This window comes from Pogoniulus pusillus, chromosome Z (genome assembly GCF_015220805.1).
Source record: "Pogoniulus pusillus isolate bPogPus1 chromosome Z, bPogPus1.pri, whole genome shotgun sequence".
In the NCBI taxonomy this organism is placed as follows: domain Eukaryota; kingdom Metazoa; phylum Chordata; class Aves; order Piciformes; family Lybiidae; genus Pogoniulus; species Pogoniulus pusillus.
In genome coordinates, this window is record NC_087309.1 from 1213643 (window position 1) to 1234995 (window position 21353).

General features: G+C 49.9%; 1 protein-coding gene across 1 annotated transcript; it reads right to left on the reverse strand.

Moving 5' to 3' along the window:
• Positions 1–7223: 7223 nt before the first annotated feature.
• On the reverse strand, positions 7224–13795 carry FST (follistatin). Its single transcript, XM_064140583.1, has 6 exons — positions 13741–13795; positions 11206–11397; positions 10434–10652; positions 9841–10065; positions 8618–8848; positions 7224–7868 (listed from the first exon to the last, which is right to left on the reverse strand). The coding sequence occupies exons 1-6, from the start codon at positions 13793–13795 to the stop codon at positions 7786–7788; spliced, it is 1005 nt and encodes a 334-aa protein (XP_063996653.1). The 3' UTR covers positions 7224–7785.
• Between the last annotated feature and the right edge of the window lie 7558 nt (positions 13796–21353).

Here is a 21353-nt window from a genome sequence, read left to right on the forward strand (position 1 = left end):
CAGTGTATGGCAGAATCTGGGTGGAGGCAATGCCAAGCACCAATCCAGGCTGGGCAGGGACTGGCTGGAGAGCAGCCCTGAGGAGAGGGACTTGGGGGTGCTGCTGGAGGAGAAGCTCAACAGGAGCCAGCAGTGTGCACTTGCAGCCCAGAGAGCCAAGCAGAGCCTGGGCTGCAGCAGCAGCAGTGTGGCCAGCAGGGCCAGGGAGGGGATTCTCCCCCTCTGCTCTGCTCTGCTCTGCTCTGCTCTGCTCTGCTCTGCCGACACCCCAGCTGGAGTACTGCGTCCAGTTCTGAAGCCCCTGAGACAAGAGGGCTGTGGAGATGCTGGAGAGTGTCCAGAGCAGGGCCAGGAGGATGCTGAGAGGCTGCAGCAGCTCTGCTGTGAGCACAGCCTGAAAGAGTTGGGGCTGTGCAGGCTGGAGCAGAGGAGGCTCCCAAGTGACCTTCTGGTGGCCTTCCAGGATCTGAAAGGGACTCAAAAAAAAAAAGCTGGGGAGGAACTTTTCAGGCTGTCAGGAAGTGCCAGGACTGGGGGGAATGGAGCAAAGCTGGAGGTGAGGAGGATGTTGTTGGTGATGAGAGTGGTGAGAGGCTGGCAGGGGTTGCCCAGGGAGGTGGTTGAGGCCCCATGGCTGGAGGTGTTTAAGGCCAGGCTGGCTGAGGCTGTGTGCAGCCTGCTCTAGGGTAGGGTGTCCCTGGGCATGGCAGGGGGCTTGGAACTGGCTGCTCCTTGTGGTCCCTTCCAACCCTGACTGGTTCTGTGAGCATGGGTCTGTTTCCAAGCACACACTCTGCACTCCACCTTACCGCGTCTGCGTTGGTGCAAGGAATCTGCAGGGCTGGGACTCAGCACCGACGTCTCCCGCGATGAGCAGCAGGGCTTTCAGCAGGGTGATTTACAGCAAGAGGGATATGTCTGCCAGACACAACGCACTGAAGAGAGAGGTTTCTGAAAGTGGGTTTGTCTGCTCGCTTGAGGGGATTGTGCAAGATGGTTTCTGAGCTGGAAACCACTTTCTTGTGCGCACACACAGAGACCTTTCTGTTTCTGCGCTTAAGCAGCATGCCCCATGGCCTCTGCACTAAGAGAGACAGCAAACCCCAGCCAGACCTACACAAATTCGCACACACAAAGTGACTCCCCCCACCAAATTTGAGCACTGTCCTTAGACTGGGGTAAGTAGGAATGCATTTCCACTGCCCAGGAGGTTGCTCCTGTACAAGCTTAGGAGCAAAGCCTCTGCTATTTAACTATGACTCAGTGTAGAGAAAGATGTGGGATTTGTAATCTTGATTTAAGTAGAGAGTTAAACATGATTTCATAGCTCAAGGATGGAGGCACTTACTGAGTGGGGCAAGGAGGAGGGGAGGCAACCTGGATTCTGGCCCCTGCTTCAAGCACTGTTTATGTATGTTACTCAATTACACATGCAAAATACGTAGGCAGGCCCTAGGGCATGAACCCAGGACTTCCTCTTCAAGTGGAGCACCTATTAGAGTTGCAAATTATCCTCTCTCAATGAATGTTGCTTCCTCTCCACTACAGAAGTACTTCGGCAAGCACAGCAGACAGTTCTGCATCCCGAGCTTCACCTGCAGCTGCTGTGGATGCCTTCCTGGGAGATCCCAGGCTCACAGGATGTCAGGGGTTGGAAGGGACCCAAGGAGATCATCCAGTCCAACCCCCCTGCCAGAGTAGGACCACACAATCTAGCTCAGGGCACACAGGAACACATCCAGACAGGCCTGGAAAGGCTCCAGAGAAGGAGACTCCACAGCCTCTCTGGGCAGCCTGTGCCAGGGCTCTGCGACCCTTCCAGCCAAGAAGTTCCCCTTGTGCTGAGCTGGAACCTCCTGTGCTGCAGCTTCCATCCACTGCTGCTTGTCCTGTCCCAGGGAGCAGTGAGCAGAGCCTGTCCCCCCCTCCTGACCCCCAGCCCTCAGAGAGTTACAGACATTGATTCAATCCCCTCTCAGCCTTCTCTTCTCCAGACTAAGCAGCCCCAGGTCCCTCAGCCTCTCCTCATCAGCCATGCCCTCCAGTCCCCTCATCATCCTCATAGCCCTCTGCTGGACCCTCTCCAGCAGATCCCTGTCCCTCTGCAACTGGGGAGCCCAAACCTGAACACAGTATTCAAGATGAGTTCTCACCAGGGCAGAGTAGAGGGGGAGGAGAACCTCCCTTGATCTGCTGGGCACACTCCACCTAATACACCCCAGGGTCACATTGTCCTCTTGGCCACCAGGGCACATTGCTGTGCCATGGGTAACCTGTTAGCCACCAGCACCCCCAGGTCCCTCTCCCCAGGGCTGCTCTCCAGCAGTCACCTCCCAGACTGTCCTGGTGCAGTTTATTACTCCTCCCCAGATGCAGGACACTGCACTTGTCCTTGTTGAACCTCATCTGGTTCCTCTGTGCCCAGCTCTGTCTGCCCAGGTCTCTCTGGATGGCAGCACAGCCTGCAGCTGTCTCAGCCAAGCCTCTCAGCTTGGTGTCAGCAGAAAACTTGCTGAGCAGACTCTGTCTGTCTGTCTGTGCCCTCATCAATGGCATTGGTGAAGACGTTGAACAGGAGTGGGCCCAGCTCTGATCCCTGGGTAAAGATGTGGGAAAGATCTCTTCAGGAAGAGACTGGCGGTGAAGCTGCATCTCTCACTGGGCGAGCAAGCAGGAAGCCTTATCTACAAGCATGATGTGATGTCACATGCTGGCAGCTGTGCTACCCAATCCACTGAACGTCTTCCTGGGAGGCAGTCTCTGGGGCCGTTGTGCTTCGTGGTGTGGTTGGCATCTGCTAGGTGTGCTCAGAGGGACACTTCGCAGGTAGCTCACCTGTACCTGACGGGCAGGCTTTGGTGTAAGACAGGTTTCAAGAGGTGCAGAGGTGTAAAAGCAGAAGTAGCAAAGGGAAATGCAGCAGCAGGACTTACAGATACTGTATTAACAAAAAAAACCCTGATGTAGTCTGCCCAGACTGCAGCAAAGCCTTTGACACCATCTGCCACAAGCAGCTCCTGGCACAGCTATCAGGTCCTGGCACAGCTGGCAGCTCCTGGCTGAGACAGATTCACTCTGATATGGGTTAAGAACTGCCTGGACGGATGGGCGCAGGGAGTGGTGGTGAATGGTGCCACATCCAGCTGGCAGCTGTCACTGGTGCTGTGCCCCAGGGATCAGTGCTGGGCAAAGACCTGTTCAATACCTTTATTGATGATCTGGATGAGGGGATTGAGTCCAGCATCAGTGAGTTTGCAGATGACACCAAGCTAGAAGCAGGTGTTGAGCCGTTGGAGGGTAGGAGAGCCCTGCAGAGGGATCTGGCCAGGCTGGATGGGTGGGCAGAGGCCAATGGGATGAGACAGAACAAGGCCAAGGGCAGGGTTCTGCACTTTGGCCACAACAACCCCAAGCAGCACTACAGGCTGGGGCCAGAGTGGCTGAGAGCAGCCAGGCAGAGAGGGAGCTGGGGGTGCTGGGAGAGAGGAGCTGAAGAGGAGGCAGCAGTGATCAGGTGGGCAGCAGAGCCAATGGCATCCTGGGCTGGCTGAGGAGCAGTGTGGGCAGCAGGACAAGGGAGGTTCTTCTGCCCCTGCGCTCAGCACTGCTCAGGACACCCCTGGAGTGCTGTGTCCAGTTGCAGGCTTCTCAATTCAAGAGAGATTACTTTATCTGTGTGCATAAAGACATCTTCTTGCCATCTTTGGTGCTTTAATTCATCTGGCATTGACCTTCTCAAAGTTATTTTGTGAATCTGCAGCAGGACCCCCCAAAATTCTGCTCTAGTGTAGTCCCTGTGTAAGATATGGGGATAAATCTACAACTGAGAAGAGTCTTTGGTTGGTTTGGTTTTGTTGGAGTAGCTGGTCCCCATCTGAATTTGATGAAAGGCTTCTCTGATCATTGCTACATCTATTAAACCTTTTGTCCCGGTTATTGCCCTGGTGTTTATCAATTGCTTGAGGGATTTTCTGATAGGTTCTGTCCGCCCTTCTGTTCCCCTGGACTCTGGATGTTAGGAGGAAGTTCTTGACACAGAGAGAGAGAGTGATTGGCATTGGAATGGGCTGCCCAGGGAGGTGGTGGAGTGGCCGTGCCTGGAGGTGTTGAAGCCAAACCTGGCTGGGGCACTTAGTGCCATGGTCTGGTTGCTTGGGCAGGGCTGGGTGCTAGGTTGGGCTGGATGAGCTTGGAGCTCTCTTCCAACCTGGCTGATTCTGTGATTCTATGACACTTCTCTCTAAAGAGACTACCTGTCAAACTGGAGGAATAGGAGGCTGAAGGGCACAATTTGGGGCCATTATTTTTAATACAGTAGTATAAATGCATGCTTGTGTGGGTGTGGGGTTTTTACTTGTTCTTAGGTGAACAGCTTACATTTGCTTTGGATAATGGTAAGTAAACCATAACAAAGTGAAGTGAATAGTAAGAATAAAAAAAAAAGGTGTCTCTAGGAGCCTTCAAATATGAATTTCATTTAAACACAATGTCTAAGTCAACTTCTGTATCTGAGAGCTTCAGCAATGTACTTAAAACACTGCTGAGTAAAATGCGGTCTCACAGAGAGTGGTGAGAGGCTGGAATGGGTTGCCCAGGGAGGTGGTTGAGCCGCCATGGCTGAAGGTGTTTCAGGCCAGGCTGGCTGAGGCTGTGTGCAGCCTGCTGTAGGGTAGAGTGCCCTTGGGCATGGCAGGGGGGTTGGAACTGGCTGCTCCTTGTGGTCCCTTCCAACCTTGACTGGTTCTGTGATTCTATGAATTTCAAGTTCTAGGCGGTGTGGTAAGTAGGAACTTAGCTGGGAACACAACATTAAACAGGTAGCACAACAGGATTTTGATCCCTGCTGTGCTTATGACAGTTGCTCAGTTCACTCTTAGTTCCCATGCTTTACTGTGACCAGTCTGAACATTATTTCACCAAAATTAATTCCCTTTCCTTATGGGGGAAAAGAATTTCTAATTAATAATGTACACTTTGGCTCTTTGTTGGACTTTTGGGCTTGTTTTGATTTTCTTTCATTTCTAATTGTTGCATATCTTGCTGGGGAGGTTTAGATTGGACATTAGGAAAAAAAACTTTTCATGCAGAGAGTGGACAGGGACTGCAATGGTGCCCAGGGAGGTGGTGGAGTCACCCACCCTGGATGTGTTTCAGGGTGGTTTGGATGTGGTGCTTGGGGATATGGTTTAAGGTAAATGTTGTAGAGTATGGTTGTAGGTTGGACTTGATGATCCTGAGGGGCTTTGCCAATCTGGATATGTCCATGTGATCTTCAGTTTGGGTAAGTAGGCTGTGTGTTAATTTTTCTACTGATCCTCTAAAATAGTGATGGAACCTCAACTCCAGCAACAGTGGTCAGCAGGACAAGGGAGGTTCTTCTTCCCCTGTACTCAGCACTGATCAGGACACACCCTGAGTGCTGTGTCCAGTGGTGGGCTCCTCAATTCAAGAGAGATGTTGAGATGCTGGAAGGTGTCCAGAGAAGGGAAACAAAGCTGGTGAGGGGCCTGGAACACAAACCCTATGAGGAGAGGCTGAGGGAGCTGGGGGTGTGCAGCCTGCAGCAGAGGAGGCTCAGGGTAGAGCTCATTGTTGCCTGCAGCTGCCTGCAGGGAGGCTGTAGCCAGGTGGGGTTGGGCTCTGCTGCCAGGCAACCAGCAACAGAAGAAAGGGGACACAGCCTCAAGCTGTGCCAGGGCAGGTCTAGGCTGGATGTTAGGAGGAAGTTGTTGTCAGAGAGAGTGATTGGCATTGGAATGGGCTGCCCAGGGAGGTGGTGGAGTGGCCGTGCCTGGAGGTGTTGCAGCCAAGCCTGGCTGGGGCACTCAGTGCCATGGTCTGGTTGTTTGGCCAGGGCTGGGTGCTAGGTTGGGCTGGGTGAGCTTGGAGCTCTCTTCCAACCTGCTTGATTGTGTGATTCTATGAAAGCTTTCACCTTAAGCAGCGGATTTCACTGCTACGCGGTGCACAAAGCTGCCTTTCCCCTAACCACCACTGTGGCTTCTCTGCAGCAGAAGTCTAGAATCATTTAAGGGGGGGGGGAGGCGGGGAGAAAAAAAGGAGTGTTGCCTTTAGGGAAATGTCCTCTTTTTTTCTCTTTTTTTTCCTTTTTTTTAAATGTTTATTTTCACTCATTGTTTATTTACAAATACACATTATAACTTTTATATACATTGCACATTTACATGGTAGAAAAGTACAAAACTATATATTTAAATGAATTTATATTTAAACTTGCCATGTTTGAAAAAATACAGAAAATTGCCTTGGACAGAGAATTTAAAAAAAAAAAAAAGTGTTATGAAAAGCAAGAAACTTGAACAGGTAAAGCTTTGATATAACCTTTAATGGCACACGGATTGGGAAATGGGAAGCTTTGGGAGCGGCACCGCAAGGCCGTCTTAAAGGAAACGCCTGGCAAAGAAGGAACCAACAACCTCCACTCTGTGCACGTTACCCAAAATCCTAAAACAGTAACAATAAACCCCCTTTATTCATATTACAGTTAGCCCTGAGGCTACTAACAACCTTCATAATCCCATTTCTTTGGGTCCAGAATTCTTAAGAATATGGCATTACACGCTCAGCACATTGAGATTGCTTCAGCATGTTTTGCTCCCTCCCTGGAGGTATGCAAGGCCAGGGTACTTTCCAGTGAGGGGGATGAGACACTGGCACAGGTTGCCCAGAGAGGTTGTGGATGACAATGTGGATGTGGATGACAGATTTTGTCATTCACAAGCTCCCTGGAGGTGTACAAGACCAGTGAAGGTGGTGAGACACTGGCACAGGTTGCCCAGGGAAGTTGTGGATGACAGAATGTGGATGTGGATGACAGATGTTGTCATTCACAAGCTCCCTGGAGTGTCCAAGACCAGTGAGGGTGGTGAGACACTGGCACAGGTTGCTTGGGGAGGTTGTGGGGCACAGAATCACTGAACATGATCTTTCATCATGGTTGGTTATTCTGTGCCTCACAACCTCCCTGATCCTGTGCTCCACAAGCCCCCTGGAGGTGTCCAGGACCAGTTTGGCTGAGGCCTTGAGCAACCTGTTCTAGTGGGAGGTGTCCCTGCCTTATGGCAGGGGGTTGGAACTGGATGAGCTTTGAGGTCCCTTCCAACCTAAATGCACTCTTACACGGTGCGTTCGGAAGTCAAGCGGAAGAAGTTTCCTTAAAGATCGCCTCACTGCACCCTGGGAGTTATATTTAATTCAGTCACAATGCCTTTTGGTCAGTCAAGATTTCCTTGTAAACAAAGAAACAAACAAAAAACCCAAACCCCAGACCAGAGGGATCTTGCAGAACCAGCAAGGAAGCAAGCCCAATAAATAAACGTTAACGGAAACCGACATGCGAGTTTGTTTCGGAGTGGAAAGGAGTTAACACCAGTGAAAACCAGGAGATGAGTTCGTGTGGGTAAGCTCTAAAGAAAGAACAAAAGGAATGGACTTCTGCAGTTCACAAGAATAAAGAAAAGCTTTACTTTACAAGCAAGAGGCCTGACAATAAATAACACTGCTCTTCCCGTAACGAATAAATTTCTTAAAAAAGGAAAAAAGGTGTACAGTCAACCAGACATTTTTATGTATAAATTATAAAACATGACACAGTATAAATAAATGTCTACCAGACTCAACTATATGTATACTTTTCTTTTCTCTTTTTTTTTTTTGTTGTTTTCTTTTTTTCCTCCTCCCCAAAAAAAATAAATAAGCGTACACTTATTTACAGTATGGACATTGTTTTCGTGCCCAATGGCTATTCCAATAGTGATGGAGGGTTTACCACTCTAGAATGGAAGATATAGGAAAGCTGTAGTCCTGGTCTTCATCTTCCTCTTCATCTTCTGGGTCTTCATTAATGGCTAGATGGGGGAATACAGGGGAGCTGTTGTTTAAATAAGGACAACAACAGCGGCAGAAGCAGCTCAGTGCATGTGTTCAAAGCGCTCTGAACGGCCGTAAGGGAGCGCTGCATTTTATGCGGCTCGCGGTGAGATGCTCTTTGGCATCTGCTGTTACGCAATAAGGGTTTGTGTTTTGTTTTTAAATGCATAACCTATGAAGTCATAACTGCAGAAAGTTCTGAAGAATCAATGGCTCAGGTTTTATTGGCAGACTCCTGACATCAAATATAGAGCGCTCTGGTGTTCTAGGTTAACTGCTTTTGTGTCCTTCATTCAGTTAGTAGAGGCAGCTGTGCCAAGCCAGGTGCCTGTGTGCTACCATTAAGCTTGTTCTTTTGGACCAAGTTCGAGTTTCTCCGAGTGTTAATAAGGTAATCAGTGAAGCACAGGAGAGCAGACAAAGTAGGAAAAAACAAAACAAAACAAATCACTAGAATTACACTCTTAGGGTAACCCCTTTTCTGACAGAATGACTTGTCCTCAGAATATCCCCAAAACTCCATTTGAATGCCAACTGGTTGTTGGAAGTCTATTGCATTATATCAGTAATCAAAGTGTGTGTGCGACAGATACATACTTATACGGCATCAGCACTGTATCTTGAATCTCTACATCAAGCTTTCTTATGTTTGAAGGTGTAAGTCTTCATTACCTAGGAATTGGCCTTCAGAAGCTCTAAGTGTCTGCAGAGCTAAAATTTCACTTACAGTTGCAAGATCCAGAGTGCTTTACTTCTAGAAGCACACCCATGGAGCAGGCTGCCTCTTTCATGGCACACTCGCTTGGGTAAGTTGTGTTATCGCTGGCACAGACTGCCTCATCTGACTTGCTCTCAGGGCACAGCTCATCACAGAGGGCACAACGACCTCTGCCAACCTTAAAATCCCACAAGCACTTCTTCCCAGCACTGCACTGAATGTCTTCACAGGATTTGGCTTCTAAAAATACACACAGGATACTAGATGTAAGTAAAAAGACATAGGAAAAAAGAAGAGCAACAACAAACAACCCCAAACTCCCTCTCCCCTGGTAACTGTCAACAGGCAAAGCTCAGATGCAGTGGATGTGGTGATGCTGGCTGATTATTGTCCCTTGGACACCACTGCTTGTGTGTATGTGGGGGAGGAAAGACAGCTGTGCCAGCAGAGCTTGGCCCTGGGAAGGCAGCTACATTTGCCTGCTGTACATGTCTTTCCCGTTCCATTTGGGATCAGGGAGAATTCAGCTCCTCACATTAGCGGCAACGGCAGGATCTGCCAACACGTTCACCATTTCTAAGTCGACTCCCTCTACGTTAATCCACACAGCAGAGCTGTCTACATGATTGGAAATGGAATTCACCTCAACCTGTGCAAACTAAAAGCAGCCAAATAGTCCCCCCCAGATTTTCATTGCAGTTCTGGGGAGCAGAGATTGCCCTAAAGGTGCTTCCTTATAGCACACTCTGCTATCAGCCCTTTCTGGTGATAACAGTACAAAACATCAGGATGCCCAGAGATTATTTCCTCTCTTCACCTACTGTCTTCTCCAAACTCTGCAACATTTTTAAAGAGGAAAAAGTGATCAGATTATTCCAATTAAGTTAGTGTGAGGTTTGCCAAGACCTCTCAAAGGCAACCGTTTAGATCCACTGAATATTGAGACCTTGTCACACCATAACTATGCGATTCAGTGGTGAGTTCTTTTTCCTTGGAAACTAATGTCAGCACTCAGCGACAGCAAGAGAAGTGGGATTGGGCCCTTTATTCCCTCACCCCTTCTGCAGCCTTTCCCGGGGCAAAGCTCTCCCTGACTTTCCTTTTCCTGACGCGGAGCACTAACTCGATCTCCTTTTCCCCAGCATTCCACCCGCCTGACCGCATGCACTGTATTCCGAAACAGCTGATGGAGGAAGCTCCCTCCGCCCCTTGCCCTCTGGCTGGATACTTACTGATGCATTTTCCTTCATAGGCTAATCCAATGGATCTTCCCAGGAGGCAGGTAGCTTTCCTCAGGTGGCAGGCACTGGCGTAAGTGATGCCGTCATTCCCACACAGGTACTGTTCAGGGGAGGTAGGCTCTGGACAAATCCGATTACACGTCACACAGTAGGCATTATTAGTTTGATCAACCACACATGTGGAGCTGCCTGGGCATAAAACATCCCTGCAGGTCTCTGAAAGAAAAAGAACAATACACAGCGGTTAACAGGAGATCCCAAAGCCCCAGCCAGGGGTGAAATGGGTGGCACAATGAAACAAGTGGTAAGAGAAAAGCCTTCAGCAGTTCCCCACATTTAAAGGGCCAGTAGAGGAAATGTCCCCATCTTAGGGCAGCTGGTGGGACTCAAATGCGGAAAGACTGTGGGGAACCCTCAGTCCAGCTACGTCTTTCTCTGCTGAGCACAGTATAGTTACTGTTGCCCAACACTTGGAACACCACCCTGGTTCCTGTGGGGAAGTATATCCAACAGCTCCTCCTCCCTACACTCAGGCACATACAGTTTGTCATTTGAGGGACATCAGATTAGATTTGCAAACCTACTTTTGCATTTGCCCTGATACTGGACTTCAAGTTCAGGCTGTTCTTTACATCTGGCTTTGAGAAGGGCACACTCGTTCCTGTAGGTTTTCCCATCTAAGCCACACACAGGGCCCTTCCAAGTGATATTAGAGCAATCCGGAGCACAAACACACCGAGGTTTGTTCTTCTTGTTCATTTTACATTTCTTTCCGGGTCCACAGTCCACGTTCTCACATGTTTCTGATGGAAGGAAAGAGACACCACTTTAGTACTGAGCATGTGGAACAGACTTGGTGTCAAAACTGCTTTAAAAGAAAAGAAAGGAAAAGAAAAAAGGAAAAGAAAAAAAGATAACGAAAAAAGATAAAGGATAAAGATAAAGGGAAAGGAAAAGAAGAAATTAAAAGAATAGAAGGGGGAAAAATAAAAGAAAAAAAAAAAGAGGGGGAAAAAAAAGCAAGAAGGATACTGTGACCCCAGAACGTAAAAGAGAAAACACCTTTCCTTCCCTCCAGGAAACACTACTAGAGGGAAATTCCCGCCTCCAGTGAGGGCAGGAGGCGAGAGGAGGTCGCTCCCCTCCTCCCCGCGATGTGCAGGGCGGCTGAGCAGAAATAGGGGTCACCTTGCTGATCGTGCCGCTGGTACGAGACGCCCCTCAAAGCCCTACCGAGGAAGGAAGTGGGTGGACCACGCTTCCCCCACTCCAGCTCAAGCCCCGCTCCTCCTCCCTTAGCCCATTGCCCGCCCGAGCCTCTCCTCCGCACGGAGCAGCTCTCCAGCACCCCCTCACCTTTGCACGGGATACAGTTCGGGGCTCCCCCGTTAAAAATCATCCATTTGAAAAGCGTGTTGTCGTTGACGTCCTCTTCCGTCCACGAAGTGGTCAGGCGGCCGGTTTTGCAGCACTCCTCCTTGCTGAGGTCGGTTTTGTAGAGGACCTGGCAGCGGCCGTTCCGCGCCTGCCGAAGCCAGCAGTTCCCAGCTGGGGGGGGGTAGGGGTGGTGGGGGTGGGAGACCAAGCCGGATCAGTGGCGGTCACCACTGACCCAGACACAACACGTGCGCCTTGCAATTACTTTTACTAGACTGTTTAGTTTTATTTGTCCCATTTCATAACCCGCAGCTACTCCAGCCCGGTTTGGGAGAGCAGTTGAAAAACAAAACAAAACCCAAACCAAACCGCAGGAGAACAAACAACAACAACAAACCCCCAACCCAAACACAAACAAATAAAACCCCAACAAACCCCCACACCTCCCCAAAAAAAAAATCAAACAAAAAAGTCCCACCCCCCAAAAAAACCCAAACCAACAAACATAAAACAATCAACTAACCAAAACCCCACCAACCCACCCCCCCCAAAAAACACACCAAACAAAACAAACAACAACAACAACAAATAATTTAAAAAAAGAAGCAAGGAAAGGGCCGAGTCCAAGCAGGAGGATGCAGTTCTCGGAGGTATTTATTCCATATGAAGAGCAGAAGGAACCCTGCCGGCACGTGACAGAGCCTTGAAAAGGATGTGCATTTAAAAAGGGAATAAAAAGAAAATCGCGCTTGCAGATTCTTTCCTCCTCCCCCTGCCCTCTCCTCCTCACCGCGGCTGCACAGCAGCATTGTTTTAGTGCAGCGCAGAGTTTTCAGTCCCAGCCCATTTTGCAATCTGCATGATTTGGGAACATTTGCTGTTAGCGAAGTCTTTCGAAATCTCCACATTCTGCTGTTTCTATTAACAAAAATCTTTCCTTCGCTAATGTAAGTCAGCAGAGCTCAAAAAAAAAAAAGTGAGTAAAGTACATAAAATACAAGGGCACATAGAGTAGGAGGTCCCTACAGAGTTGTAAATATCGATCAAGCTGGAAAAGTTATAGGTGGCATCTCTCCCGCAAGCATTTCAGAGGAAAGTACACTGTCCTCAGACCGGATAGAGTGGGTTTTGTTGGGGGGAGGTTGCCTTTTTTTTCCCCTTCCTTCTCCCCCCCCCCCCCCCCCCCCCCCCCTCCTTTTCCTACTAGTATCCCTGTTATTCGTGGAGTCAAGCCAAGAACATCAGTCCAAGCAACTCCCCTTTTTTTTAGCTGGAGAGTTTTGGTTGGGATGAGTCTCTCGTGAATAACCAATGTGACTTCTCCAGCAACTCAATACCAATTTATTCTGGTGCTAATCCAGCCAAGGCTCGATCCTGCCTTCTTCCTCCGGTGGGAATGTACCGCAGCAAGGGGTCAGGATCGGCTAGCCGAGACGCCCCTGAGTGCCGGAGAAGATCCTTCCTCCTGCTCTTCCCCCCCCCGCCGTCCCCCCCACCCTCTCCGTTTTCTGTTCCCTCCCTTCCCCCTCTCCACCCCCCACTCCTCGCTCTAAAAATAATTGAACAAACAACGCCCTTAAAAAAAGAAAAAGTTTTGCCTTTTACAGTTTCTTACTTTAAGTTAATTTATGCTTTATCTGGGTAGTGGGGGGAAAAAGATGGGGGTGGGAGGGAAGGAGAAAACCACAAAATAAGCAAGGATAAGACATCCAGGTGGTGGTTGGAACATGGTCAAGACAAGGGGAAGAAAGCCCCCAAACTAAAAATCAATATTCCCTTGTGTCGAAAGAGGGCTCCTAAGAGTTGTCAATATCTGGTTCGGGTTTGTTTTGTTCACATGGAAAAGAGAAAAAAATGAAACAAAACACACACACACACAAAAGCCCCAACAACCCACCAAACAAAAAAAAACTCAAACCCAAACCAAGCACTATATTAGAACATACACTTCAGTGCAGGAGAATTTACACTACTATTTATTAAAAAAAAAAAAAAAAAAAAAAAAAAAAAAAAAAAAAAAAGTGTGTGTGTGAGGAGGAAATCCCAGTATTAAAAAGTCTGTCCAGAAAACTACCATTTCTAGGTCTCTAAAAATGTCAGCTCTGATGGTAACGTTCCCCATCGCTACCTATCCTTCCGTTGGACAGGCGAGATAAAAAACTCAGCTGAATTACCAGCAAAGTTTGAGCACTCATTCGGGAGACGAGACTAGGAAAGTTGCCTTGCGATGCTGCTCTTTCCTTCATGCTGCATAACAGCAATAAATACCCCAAAACATCCTCATCTGTCCTCTGCCCCTGTGCAGAGCAGCTCGAAACTCCGATTAAAAAGGAATTTAAATGACACCTCTGCACCTTGGTACAAAGCCATCCCATGCCCACAGTTAACTTCTGTCCTGTTGGACCTTGGAGAGAGGCGTTTAGCACCGCAAGCAAACTAAACCGTGCCCCCAAACCCCAGGAAACAATAGTAATAATAAAGAAGCGTATCAGCAAATAAATGATCTGGTCTTACCCTGTACTGTGTGATCTTCCATGAAGTGGCACAGAAACATCAGGAGTAAGAGCATGCCCGGGTGGATTCTCTGATTTAACATCCTCAGTACAGCAGAGTGAGAGACAGAAACAGCGTGAGGGGGAGTAGGGAGAGGGAGCGAGCACTAGCCAGCCTGCTTATGATCGCTCTATTGAATGAACGTCAGGCTGTGAATGCAGTCTCTCTTTAAATCTATACGGGGGTCCTAGCTGTCTGCGGTGGGCGGTCTCCTAATGTGTGTGTGTGTCTGCTCGGGGGTGGGGAGATTTAAAAAGTTCAGTGTGAATCAGGTGACATTTTCCACCTTCTGGAAACCCTCTCCAATGATCTGCTCTAGGTGCACGCACACACAGGCGCGCACCCCGGGCGCGCACCCGCGCAGCCCCACGCCAGCCTTGCGCGACGGAGCCGCCGGAGACCTTGATGCAGCGCAGTAGCGGGAGGCAGCCCCGGCGAGCCCGCGGAACGGCCGCGCCTGCGGAGCCTCCCGCCGCGGGGGCTGGAGACCCGAGGGGGTCGGGGACGACTGAGGGGCGCCTCTTGTTCGTTCCCCCCCCACACCCCCCGGGGGCCCGGGCGGGGGCGCGGAGATGGGTGCGGAGCCTGCCGGAGTGCGGAGTGAGGGCAGCGCCGCCCGGCTGGCCGGCCGAGGTAAGCTCCGCGGCCGCGGGGCGCTGTCGTCCCCGTTCCAAAGTGGCTCCGGAGAACAAACCCCCGCGCCCCGCACTTCCGACGCGCGGCGGACGGCTGGCGCACACACTACTCGCTCGGCGGGACTCGGACGTCCCCCCCCCCCCCAAAAAAAACCCAACCTCAAAGCCGCCGACCGACCCCAAACGTGGAAGAAAAACACCCCAAAACCCCGAAACCGTAAAAAAAGCCCAAACCAAAACGAAAGCAGCGAAACCAAGCAAACAAAACCCGAAGCAAATAAAAGTTTAATACCTAGGGCTGTGACCAAATGACAGCCTTTTCACTGGGAGCCCGGGAGGACGAGACGGGAATGGGGGCGACGTAGGCGGTCTTCTTTCAGAACCAGGAAAGATTGCAACATCGATAATGAACTTCTAGGGCACTAGTTTATTAAGCACAGTCTGGCATTATTCTCCCCTTAGAAAAGTTGGCGGTCCCTCATTTATAACATTTTTTGGCACCGCTCAATGAAACTGAGTAGGCGATATTTCCTTTTATACAAAACGATTACTTAACGGAAAATGGTATTGTTTATTCAAAAGCTGCCTTTTTAATTTCGATTCTTTCGCTTTTCTGAGCCACCAAAGCACAACAGACTGCGAAGTATGCAGACAGGAATGCCCGGACAGTGCCGGGTCAGGGGCCGGTGCGCCGCGGCCGCCCGCGCCCTCCGCCCGGCCCTCCCCACACCCCTCCTCTCCGCTCCCGCCCTCTGGCTCCCACCCCACCGCACGCCCCCTCCCCACAACTGCAAATAACTCAGTGATAACAGATTTTTTTCCACCAACTGCAGGAGATAGTGCTAATCTTTTAATAAAAGATCCCATTACAATGAGATCTGTCTGGACAGACTATAATAGATCCAGAAATACAGCCGTGCTAATATTAGAAGACAGTTGTTTGGGTGCCTCAGACTGGGCCCTGGTCCTGCTTTGAAAGTGGGCATGAATCACAATGTCCCTCGATACCACCTGCGGTCACACGCATTAAGAAGCAGACTGGTAAATGATTGACCTCGCCGCGTTTTTTTTTTTTTTTAATTACTATTTTATTTAATTTTTTTTTACTTCTTTCTCCCCCCGCCCCGCGCTGTTGTTGTTGTCGTCGTTATCGTTGCGACCGCGGTCCTGCGCAGCTCCAGGGCGCTCGGAGCACTCGGGCAGCGCCGGGACTCCGCAACCCTTTTAATCTTTGCCTAAATTGGTGGCACTCTCTCTTTCTCTCCCCCGCCCCCCCGGCCCTCCCTCCCACCGCGGTGCCCGGAGCAGCGCTCAAGCAGGGTGGCTTAGTGCCCTCTAACGGCAGGCGACGCTACAAGCCGCCGCACCCCCCAGCCCGAGCCGCGAATTAACGGCCGCGTTCAAAACCTGCCGAGACCGGGGGCGGAAGCCCGTCTGCCCTCGCCGCGCCCCCCTCGGGCGCCCCTCTCCTCAGTTCTCCCCTCCGCCTCGCCCCGCCTCGGGAAGCAGCATGGCCTCTTCTGGGCAGCGCCGAGGCCCAGCCGCTGCTCACCCAGCGCGGGTGGCCCGGGGCGGGGAGTGCTGAGGGGGTCCGGGCGGCGGCGCTGGGAGCGCGGGCGGCGGCGGCCGGAGCGGGAGGCAGCGCGACGCGGGCTGCGCCGCGGCGGCAGGGGCTCACCTTGTCTCACTCAGTTTGTGTGTGTTTTTGAGTAACTGGCCCACGTAGTGTTTATCCTGATGATGTTTTCAATTATCGAGAGGCATTTTCAGGCCGTGTTCCTGGAAATGAGATGCTGGATGGGTCGATAACGTTTGCACATGTGCTTCATGCGTGCATCATCAGGAGATCAATACGATTGCACTGGTGTGGAGATTTGTATCACACCTGTTCTCTGACATCAGATAGAAACAGCTGCTGTTTCTTTTATTGTGGTTTTTTGGTGTGCCTCTTCTCCCCCCTTTCCCCCCGTCTTTCTTTTTAAAATACTAAATATTTGGGGTTTATGTAACAACTTGTCAGAGTTACATTGTACAATCAAAAATGCTTTCATCTTCCTCACTTAGTGCCTCCCTCTACGACTTTCCCCACCCCTTTCTGCTTTGGCAATCACATTTAACTTACAAAAAAACCCCAAACCCAAACCTCCAAAACCCCAAACCAACAACAATAAAAAAAACCTCCAACCCCCCCCCCCCAAAAAAAAACAGGTAAAAAAACAAAAACCACCACAAAAAAAAAAAAAAAAAAAAAAAAAAAAAGGAAAAAATAAAACCAATCCAGGAAGCCAATAGGGTGGATCTGTAATTGAATCGTCAAGCAGCACACACAAAGAGTGCTGTTTCTCAGCCTGACAGGTTTTTAAACTCCTTTCTACCAAGAAGTGTATGCATTTTAATACAGATTTTTTGGACATGGATCTAATCTTTACAGCTGGCCTTGATCTTGGAATAATAAAGCTTTGTGGAAAAAAAAATCCCGTGTATACTGACCTCTCACATTTCTGGTTAAGTCTAGATTTAGCCCTCGAGTGCATGTAAAATATATGTCTTTTTATTTAATCTGTGCTGCAGTTGACAGATTCTGTAGTCCAAAGTACTAACTGGCTGCTCTCTGAGGAGAGCTGCCGCAGAGCGCTAGGCAGGAGGCACAGCGATCCCCGAGTGTAACCTTGTGTGCCATGTGCTGCTAACGAACACACACACACGCACACACACACACACACACACACACACTCACACACACTCACACGTGGAATATTTAGCTAGTAATGAGTGCTGGTATCATGTATTTTCTTCTGCTCTTGCTGCCCCTCGGGCAGAGGAGTTCTTCCCTGTGTCGCGAGTGGGCCACCTCAGGACCCGCTCCTCGATAAGGAGTGTGTCTGCATATGGTCTTTTGTTTTTTTGAGGACTTTGGGCAAAAAACCGGTTGTTTTGAAAACATCTGGGTGATGAGTAAGTGAAAATGGGGAGGCCTATCTGGCATTTCCCAGCTTAACGTTCAGGGAACAGACTCAAAAAGACTGAAAAGGACTCAAACACCCTCCTGTGGTCCTGGGTGTGTGCATCATCCAGAATGGTTTCTGCCACGGACCAAGTACTCAGCTAAAGGTAGGACGTCCTCTTCTGGTGGCAGCCTTGTTAGCCTCCCTCGTTTCCACCCAATTGTTCCTGTAATCACAAAGGGAAAGGAAAACTGCGCTTGTAGAGAGGTTACCCTTTCCCCCGCTCCATGTCTCAGAGACCAGATTTAAGGACTTTTTGGAGCAAGACTGCGCTGTTCCAGTTGAAATAAACAAACAACCAGAAATCCTCCATCTCCCCCTCCTCCCTTCACCCTCTTCTTTTTATTTGGGAAGTGTAGGTCCACGCAGGCCTTCAGCACCTGCTCTGTAGCAGCCTCTCAACGTGAAGCAGCATGACAAACTGGATCAGAAGGGTTCGGTTCTTGTTTCCTCCAGGAGTTCTCCATGAAAAACAAGCAAAATGGTTCCTGCTAAACCCTAAACTGCAAAACATATCAGTGGGATTCTGGATAGGAGTTATTCCTGCACATGTGTTAAACATTGAACACACCTGCCTGGGGATAACTTCAGCACATACATCCATTCTAGGATTCTAGTACTGTGGCAGTGCAAGTGCAGCCCAGACAGCAACCCTGTTCTGGGCTGCAGCAAGAGCAGTGTGGGCAGCAGGGCAAGGGAGGGGATTCTGCCCCTTGGCTCTGCTCTCCTCAGACCCCACCTGCAGTCCTGGGGGCAGCTCTGCAGCCCCCAGCACAAGCAGCACATGGAAGTTCTGGAGCCAGTCCAGAGGAGAGCCACAGAGGTGCCCAGAGGGCTGCAGCAGCTGTGCTGTGAGCGCAGGGTAAGAGAGTTGCGGCTCTGCAGCCTGGAGAAGGCTTCAAGGAGACCTTGGAGTGGTTTTCCATTTTCTGAAGGGGGCTACGAGAAGGCTGGGGAGTGACTATTGACAAGGTCTGGTAATAACAAGACAAGGAGGAATGGGTTTGAACTGGCAGAGGGCAGATTGAAACTGGATGTTAGGAAGAAGTTCTTTGCAGTGAGGGTGGTGAGACACTGGCACAGGTTGAGGGTGGTGAGAGCCTGGCACAGGTTGCCCAGGGAGGTTGCAGAGCACAGAAGCACCCAGTGTGATCCAAGATCACATTGGGTGCTTCTGTGCTCTGCAACCTCCCTGGAGGTGTTCAGGACCAGGTTGGATGAGTCCTTGAGCGACCTGTTCTAGTGGGAGGTGTCCCTGCCTATGGCAGGGTGGGGTTGGAAGTGGATGATCTTTGAGGTCCCTTCCACCCTAAACCATTCTGGATTCTACTGTTAGCTAGTGGATGCATGAGCTATTGCGCTGCAGTTATCCCCACATGTGTGTGCTCAGCATTAACTGTGTCTGCCGTTGGTGAGTGCTCTGCTTGTCAGGTGAATACAGGTGTATTGCACAGTTGTTTTTGCCAGGTTAACCTTAAATCTAGGCTTAACACCTATTTCCAGGTAATAAATTGAATTAAGAGGTAGTAGGGATCTAATCTAATAAATACCACTGGCAAATCCTGGCCATCAGCAGATACTTGAAGAGTGACATCTGAAAAGCTGTCACCCCTTTTAACCAAGAGAGCTGGAAGCAGGTACACTTGCTGTCTGAAACTTCTGCCAGTGGTTCAGAGGAAGGGAAGAGACTGAGCATCATCAAACAGTCTTCTCTTAGTGTGCATTTTTCAGTTTTAATGATCCACCCTAGAAGAGATGCCCAGCCTGCATGGAAAGCATAGTAGAGGGGACAGGTTCACTGTGGTTCATGGGAAGGACAGGAGGACAATGCGACCTGGAGTGCTCTGATCTTAAATATGGAATGTTTCTGGTAGCCTGCAGAAGTTTAGAAGTGCTGTGTGCTTATGGCTTTGTTCCTGTGGTTGAAGGGGCACGTAGGCAGGGGGGGAGTCACATTTGGTATCAGAAAAACCTGACCAAACCAAATCCTTTTTATTGGTGATTTTAGCATTAGTAATAGAATTGTGTCTCACTCTGCTGGCTGGTGGATGCTTACCTCCTGTTGCAAGCCAGAATAGGAGAGTGTCCAGAGCAGGGCCAGGAGGATGCTGAGAGGCTGCAGCAGCTCTGCTGTGAGCACAGACTGAAAGAGTTGGGGCTGTGCAGGCTGGAGCAGAGGAGGCTCCCAGGGAACCTTCTTGTGGCCTGCCAGGATCTGAAGGGTCTCAAAAAAATCTGGGGAGGGACTTTTGAGGCTGTCAGGGAGTGGCAGGAATGGGAGGAATGGATCAAGGCTGGAGGTGGGGAGAGTGAGGCTGGAGGTGAGGAGGAAGTTGTTGAGCAGGAGAGTGGTGAGAGGCTGGAGTGGGTTGCCCAGGGAGGTGGTTGAGGCCCCATGGCTGGAGGTGTTTGAGTCCAGGCTGGCTGAGGCTGTGTGCAGCCTGCTCTAGGGTAGGGTGTCCCTGCCCATGGCAGGGGGGTTGGCACTGGCTGCTCCTTGTGGTCCCTTCCAACCCTGACTGATTCTATGATTCTATTCTAGGACAAGCTTTCTTAGATGCTCCAAAGTCACTTTGTTCTCTTGTGTTGGCAGTACCATGGATCAGGAGTGAGGAAGTGCAGCAAGTCTTGCTGTACATATACACATGGCAAATGGGATGTGATGTGCTAAGATCCAGTTTAATGTGTGAGTGGAATGAGAACAGGATGATAAACAAGTTTACAAAAGCTTTCCAGGTTATTTAAAACTTGGACAAAAGTGCTGGAATCAATAGAAAACAGGAGTGGAGGACTAGGGAGGGGGGAAATAAGATATGTAAAGTGGAATCATAGAATCATAGAATCACTCAGCTTGGAAGAGAGCTCCAAGCTCATCCCGCCCAACCTAGCACCCAGCCCTGCCCAACCAACCAGACCATGGCACTAAGTGCCCCAGCCAGCCTTGGCTGCAACACCTCCAGGGATGGTGACTCCACCACCTCCCTGGGCAGCCCATTCCAATTAAAATAATTTACTGTCTGAGGAGATCAGATGAAAAAGAGTACAAAGTGTAGTGATCTGTTGCTTCACTGATCTAATCTTTTGATCAGTTACTTTTCTGTATAATCTCTGAGAACAGAGATCAAGAAGTGCACACAGACCATGAAATTTCTAGGCCAAAAAAAGTCTCTAGCTGTTATTTGCACCCTCTCACCCCCCAGAGCAGCAGCAATAGTGGTGGCATCAATTTTAAATGCAATTTAAAAAGCTTAACACACAGACACACACAGACACACCCTCTCCCAGTATCAGAAAATATAGTTGTTTCTGGAAACCTGCTCTAAACCAGCCCTTTAGGTGCTGCTGTTTTAAAGGAATGGCTAAATGCCAAAGAGGCAGCATTGTCAGCTCTAAACAGCCCATTTCCACAGGAAGGATTGAGCATGTTCTAGTGACAGGGAGCATGGAAGGAGCCAAACTGTCGGATAGAAGAGCCCCTCGCAGGCCATTTCGTCTTGGGCAGAGGTAAGAATGTTTCATAGAATAGAATAGGATCAGGCAGGTTGGAAGGGACCTCCAAGCTCAGCCAGCCCAACCTAGCACCCAGCCCTATCCGGTCAACCAGACCATGGCACTAAGTGCCCCAGCCAGGCTTGGCTTCAACACCTCCAGGCACGGCCACTCCACCACCTCCCTGGGCAGCCCATTCCAATGCCAATCACTCTCTCTGACAACAACTTCCTCCTAACACCGAGGCTAGACCTGCCCTGGCACAGCTTATGGTAAGCTAACCTTTGGCTGTCTTCAGGCATGTACTAAGTGCAGAATGGCTCTTGCCCAGGTTGCTGACTGGCAAATTGCCTTTTTTCACTTCCGCAGCTCTGCCAAGTGGAGCTATGTCATACTTAGTGATAAAGCTTCACATTTTTAAGCTAAAATTAAGGATGAGGAGCAT

Bases quoted from the DNA above. Each gene is read 5' to 3' on its own strand.
- FST (XM_064140583.1), bottom strand. From the start codon at position 13,795: ATGCTCTTACTCCTGATGTTTCTGTGCCACTTCATGGAAGATCACACA. The intron at 10,066-10,433 runs GTAGGTTTGCAA...TTTTTCTTTCAG, and splicing joins GTATCAGGGCAAATGCAAAA to AGACCTGCAGGGATGTTTTA. The intron at 8,849-9,840 runs GTAAGTATCCAG...GTGTATTTTTAG, and splicing joins CTATGAAGGAAAATGCATCA to AAGCCAAATCCTGTGAAGAC.